Raw genomic sequence first — 6132 nt, forward strand, 5'->3', positions numbered from 1 at the left:
GGATTCTTATCAAAGTGCAAAACAGGAGCCATAGCAATTTTATGTGTGCCCCATGTAAAAATCATCACGTTATCCCGTCCTCGATAAGTGATATCATTATCAAACTGCCAAGGCCTACCAAGTAAAATATGACAAATATCCATATCAATAACATCACAAAGTACCTCTTCTCTATAATGTTTTCCGATGGAGATAGGAACTCTGCAGGTTAGTGTTACTCGAACTTGGGAGCCCTTACTTACCCAACCAAGGTTGTATGGCTTCTCATGTGGTTTTGTGGATAACTTCAAATAATCTACCAATTTTTTTGACACCAGATTCTCCATGCTGCTACTATCCATAATTAGATTACACACTTTGTTCTTGATAGAACAATGTGTCTTAAACAAATTCTTGCGTTACCCTTCGTCTTTGGATGCTAGTAACATTCGCTGCAACACAAAATTTACCCTCTCATCAGATTCTTCCACCGCAAACTCAACATCGGCATACTCATCGTTCTTAAGTGTAGGATCTTCTCTTTCTTCATCTCCCTCCCTTTCTTCCACAACAGCAGCGACTCTTCTTGTTGGACAAACATTCGATTTATGGCCTCTTCCGTTACAATGATAACATGTGTCTATAGAGGGTCTAGCATATGGATTATTCGGCCTCTGAATTGGTGTTTTACCCTGCTGCACATTGCTAGAGCTGCTAGCCCCCTTATTCCCAAGGTTGGAATCTCGGGATGTTACATTCTTTTCCATGTTACCTGTTGATTCACAGTTACTTTGGGGTGAGTACCTTTCAATAGACGAGAAATTTCGAGGAGATTTCTCCATCAATTCTGCCTTCAAAGCCAAACTGGATGCTTCAGCTATGGTCCATACAGTTTGTAAACCCATCTTCTCCTGCAAGGATCCCTTTAGGCCACTGATGTATCGAGCCACTTTCTGATTCTCTGATTCTCCCAATTCATTGCGCTCAGAAAACCTCAAGAACTCAGCTGCGTATTGTAACACCCCATATTTTCTAAATTTAATTTAATTGGAAATTAAATTATTATTTGGAATTATACGGTATATTGTGGAATTATTTGGGAAGAATTATGAGATGGGCTATTGGGCCAAGTGTGGTGTTAAGGAACGAGGGGGTGTTTTGTTAGTAAAGGTCTTATCCCAATTAAAGTTTATTTTATAAAATAATAAGAATTGGGAATAAAGGAAAGGAACGTGAAAAGCAGAACAGAGGTTTTGGGGAACACGAAGAACCGAAGGAGAACTGAAGAGGGAGAGACCAAAAGATTAAGCACTCTTGGCTAAGGTAAGGGGGGACTCTCCGGTTATCATCTATTATCGTATTCTGGGATAATGATATTGATTAGGGATGTTGTTGAGTCAATTGGATTGTATGTTGGGTTTAGGGAGGTTATGAATTGATGAAAATTGCATGGATTATTGACTAATTATGTGTTGTTTTGATGTGTGACGATGAATAATGATGCAATTGATGATTAACTGTCTGTATATGATGTTTAGAGTCAGTTTTGGACTCAGATTGGGTGAGATCGCGGGATCTGACGCAGACCCGAAAGTCTGCAAAATCGCCAGTTCGCGCCGCATCCCCGTGTTGGCGCCGCGAAGGCGTAACTTTTTCTCGTTTCGCGACGCGTGCATAGGTTGGCGCCGCGAACGTGTTTTTGTGGTTCAGGTCGCGCCGCGAACTTTGGTTACGCCACGTGCTGTAGCGTTAGTTGTTTTCTTGAAAAGTTAAATGATGTGTAACTTTCGAACCGTAGGTCTGTTTTTAGTGCCGTTCGAGCACGTTGAACCTTATGAGAGAGCCTATGTGTTTTAAATGATGGAATGAGGTGTGAATCCAATTATTTTTAAATATGATTTTATTTCTTGATGAATGATGTATTGTACATATATGTGATGAGATGTGTTAAATACATGCTATGTTGAAATATTAATCATGTGACGATTTGTTTGATTGGATGATGTATTGTTGACATATATAATGAGATATGACAATATAAGATGTTGTTTTGAAAACACTATGATGTGATGATATGTAGAGAATTGTATGAGGTTGATTGATTTGTTTTGGAATGATGTGGGTACATGTGTGTTCTTCTTATTGATGATGATGATTTGATGTGGATACATGTATGTTCTTTAAATGATGATGATGATTAATTGTATTGAATGATGCTAATGTATATAAACATACTTTGATGATGATGATGTTAATAATGATGATGAAATGAGTATTTGATGATGTTACTCATTAGACTTGACGATGGTATAAGTATGTTGTATATGTTACATTCATTCATGTGCATTGACGATACTGTATCCATAAGGGTGTGTTGGATCAGTGAAGGGCATGATTCCCATTGTGTGGAATCTGTGCTGGCAGGGCCGTATCTTGATGATGTTGGATCGGTCATGGGTTATTCCCATTTGATGAGGTTGGTACCACATGCATAGTGTCAGTTCATACATATGCATACTTTTATAACATAATTGGAAGTATTCCAGTGTTATAAATATTGATGATGTGTTGGTTGTGTATTTGTTGTATTAATGTTGAGTATGATTGTCTGTTTGAAAGATGTGTTTTTGTTAACGTTTGTGTAAATGATGGATGTTCCTGATAATCTGAATATGATGAAATTGGGTGAATGATATAACTATGATGTGTTGTTATTTTAAGATGCAATAACATTTTTTAACTGTGATGAGACTCACCCTTACTGTTGATAGTTTCTGCGGGGTATTAGAGGGGTGTTACACGTATTCAGTCACGGTTCTCTTGCCCTGAACACACTCAATGTACATCTTATAAATAATATGTTCATAATCTTCCGGTAAAAACCGCTCCAACATCAATTGTTTCATTCTTTGCCAAGTTCTGATTGGCCTCTTTCTTTTCCTCTGCCTTTGAACAACAAGTTTATCCCACCAGACAGCTGCAGTACTTTTAAGCCTGATCGCAACCATCTTGACCTGCTTGTTTTCAGGGACACCCATAACATCGAAGAACCTGTCGACGTCGATCTTCCAATCAAGCAACTCCTCCACTCCCATTGTTCTGTAGAACAATGGAATATCAGCCTTCACTCGATAGTCATGGTTGTTCTGTAGATTCCTACGATTGTCCTCTTCATCGTGAGGTTCTTCTTCATCAGAACTCGAATCTTCTACACAGTTTCCACCCCGTAGAACCCTAATTGGTTCATCTCTCTTGTCTCTTCGCCGATTCCCATTGTTGTTGGCGTTGTTCGCCTGATTTTCAAAATTCGCCATTTGTTCAATCAATGCAGTTAGAGCCGTGGTAAAAGCCGTGGTAATTCCCTCAAGATCTGCTTTGGTCACCGGTTGATCCGCCATAGTTGTCAAGTTATGAAAAGAATAGGAGAAAACCTGCTCTGATACCAACTGACGCAGTCGGAAGCCGCCCAAAGGAATAGCAAGAGCTAAACCTTGAATGAAAACAGGGTTTCAAGCGCAAACCCTATAGATAAGATCTGGAGTCCACCAGGAATAAAGAAAACCTTATATTCTATTATAATAAAAGAAATAATCCTTATGGCCATGTCAAAGGTCTTTAAATACAAAAAAAAACCCTATTGGGCCTTATTGGCCTTTAATCCAAAACAAAATTAAATAAAATAATTAAAATAGAAATTGATTAAATATTAAAACTAAAATTGCTTAAATATTAAAATGATGTCCGACTTGCGATTTCTTCTTTGATACGCAAAATCCTCCTACATCAAAACCTGAAAAAGAAGGAGGAAGGCGCAGTATCCGGTGTAGCAGTCTCCTGAGTGTGCATGATCGGTAAAATAGCAAGTGTACTATTTTGCCGATTGTAATAATAGGGAAAATTCCCCGAATATCGATCTCAGGGACTGCTCAGGAATGATGGTTTCAATTCAAAGTTAAATTAAACAAAAACTTAAATTGGGTTTTGTTTGGTGATTATCATTTAGCGAAAAATAAAATAATCAGTAAATGAAATTGACTTTTTAACAAGTATGAGTAACATTCTAGGGATAGTGGATGATTGGCAATGTAACAACTCTGAAATTTCTATTGCAACAACTTATTTTCAATAATCAATTACCAGTTCTTAAGGTTGATTGATCCTAAGTCCTTAGTGAAAAAACATTTGATCCTTCATCCTAAACCCTAAGTCCTTAGAGATTTACAATGAAATCATGCAACTAAGTTATCAAGAATATCCGGTTACTATAAGGTAATCCTAGTCCTAGGTAATATCAATTATAGTATATTCTTATGAAAGCATTATCAATGGTTGTCCAACCTAAACGATAATCATACATCAATTCCGATTTGCCCGAAAGGAAAGGCATTAAAAACATCAAGAGAATAAATCAACAATGAAAAACATGATTGTTATTGCAATTGCAAACTCAGAGTCATTACAAAGTGAAATCAGAGCCACCCCCTAGCATTAGGGGGTTTAGCTACTCATAGTATTCAAAGAAGACACAATAATGAATAAAGACATTACTATAAATTGGAGGAGATTGAATTTTCAATTGCTTCCGTTCATGAAGATCTTCTTCTCTACTAAGCCCTTGCTTTCTCCAATCTTCTCTTGTATTCTTTTCTCTAATCTGTCAAAAGTCCCTTCTCTCTTGCCCTAAGGTTGATTTTAAATTCTCTGTTCCATTCAGGTTGCAATTAAATACCAAAAATACCCTTAATGATACCCTTTGAGTGAGGAAACATAAAAACAAATCTTCAGCACACGCTCCTCAACACGGGCCGTGTTGCTGCACACGGGCGCCCGTGTGGATCATCTGTTCCTTGACTCAAAAGACACACTTCCAGGCACCTTTCCACACGGGCCGTGTCTGGGAACACGGGTGCCCGTGTAGAATCTCTGTTTCAGGTCCAAACTTGCATTTCCAGCCACATTTCAACACGGGCCGTGTTTCTGCACGCGGGCGCCCGTGTTGACCTCTGAAATCAACTTTTCCGGCTTCTTTTCATCCACTCGTGCGCGCCACAAGTTCCTATGATCACACGCATCAACCTATAACACTAACACTACCAAACAAAGGCATAAAGAAGATATTTTGACATAAACTTTTAACCAACTGCAATGTAATACTATAAATTAGTAAATATAATAAACTGAACTTAAAAAGCAATAAAACAACCAAATGTGTTACCGAGATGATAAATTTGTGCCGGATGAAAGACAAAACTTACTAGAAATGGTGACCGATCACAACCCCAAACTTATCTCATTGCTTGTCCTCAAGTAATGCATTGAGACTAAACAGAGGTTACCCACGAATTTCTCTTCTCCACAATACAACTTGTGTCTTTCGCAACTTAGATTTTTCCTTCCCGATCAAGCTTCTGGTTTCCTGAATCAAACTATCTACCACACTTTCACATCAGAGGGCTTCTTTACCTGCAAGCTTTTTCACACTCTCACCAGATCACTCGGGGTTAAAGTGTTTGCACTCCCATTACCAAAGTATGCAATATCAACTCTTAATTTTGAATTTACTCTATCTTCACTACACAAACAGTTTCCACACACTTTATGAGGTCTTTTGGGTTGTAATGAGGCTCATGTATGCTAGGATAGACAAACGAATGGATAACAAAGGGTTTTGGGTTCGGCATTCATGTTCTTTTTTCTCATTTTTGTGCCTCAATAATAACCTGGGGGTTTATTCAACTTTGATTCTTTACTCAAATTTTTCTATGAGCATGTTTGAGTCTTTAGTAACGGCAAGTGCTTTTATCTTCTTTTTTTTACGCACTTGCTATTTTTCTACGAATTGTCACCCCAAACTTAGCTTTTTGCACACTTTATAATTTACAACAATCATGCCGAACAAGGGTAGGAAGTGTATAGTTACGGATGAACAGGGGTTTAATTCAACAAAAATGGCTAAGGCTCAACGGGGTTCACAAAGGATAAACATAAGGTAGAGGATGGATAGAAAGGCTAAGGGTTAAACAAACAACATGCCTCAGTGTGTGTCCTCATGTTGTGCTGTGTAAAAAGAACATACGTAAAATCAGAGTGATAAGGTCATACCTGACTGAACTCTCATGATGATATTTTAGTGTTTGGCCTTTGTACTCTCAC

The 6132-nt window shown here is 38.1% G+C and overlaps 1 protein-coding gene across 1 annotated transcript; it reads right to left on the bottom strand.

The window, feature by feature from the left end:
* Positions 1-398: 398 nt before the first annotated feature.
* Positions 399-3377, bottom strand: LOC131649250 (uncharacterized). The gene is made up of 2 exons (XM_058919014.1): positions 2779-3377; positions 399-1011 (listed from the first exon to the last, which is right to left on the bottom strand). The coding sequence occupies exons 1-2, from the start codon at positions 3375-3377 to the stop codon at positions 399-401; spliced, it is 1212 nt and encodes a 403-aa protein (XP_058774997.1).
* Between the last annotated feature and the right edge of the window lie 2755 nt (positions 3378-6132).

The sequence above is a fragment of the Vicia villosa genome, linkage group LG2 (genome assembly GCF_029867415.1).
Source record: "Vicia villosa cultivar HV-30 ecotype Madison, WI linkage group LG2, Vvil1.0, whole genome shotgun sequence".
Lineage (NCBI taxonomy): Eukaryota > Viridiplantae > Streptophyta > Magnoliopsida > Fabales > Fabaceae > Vicia > Vicia villosa.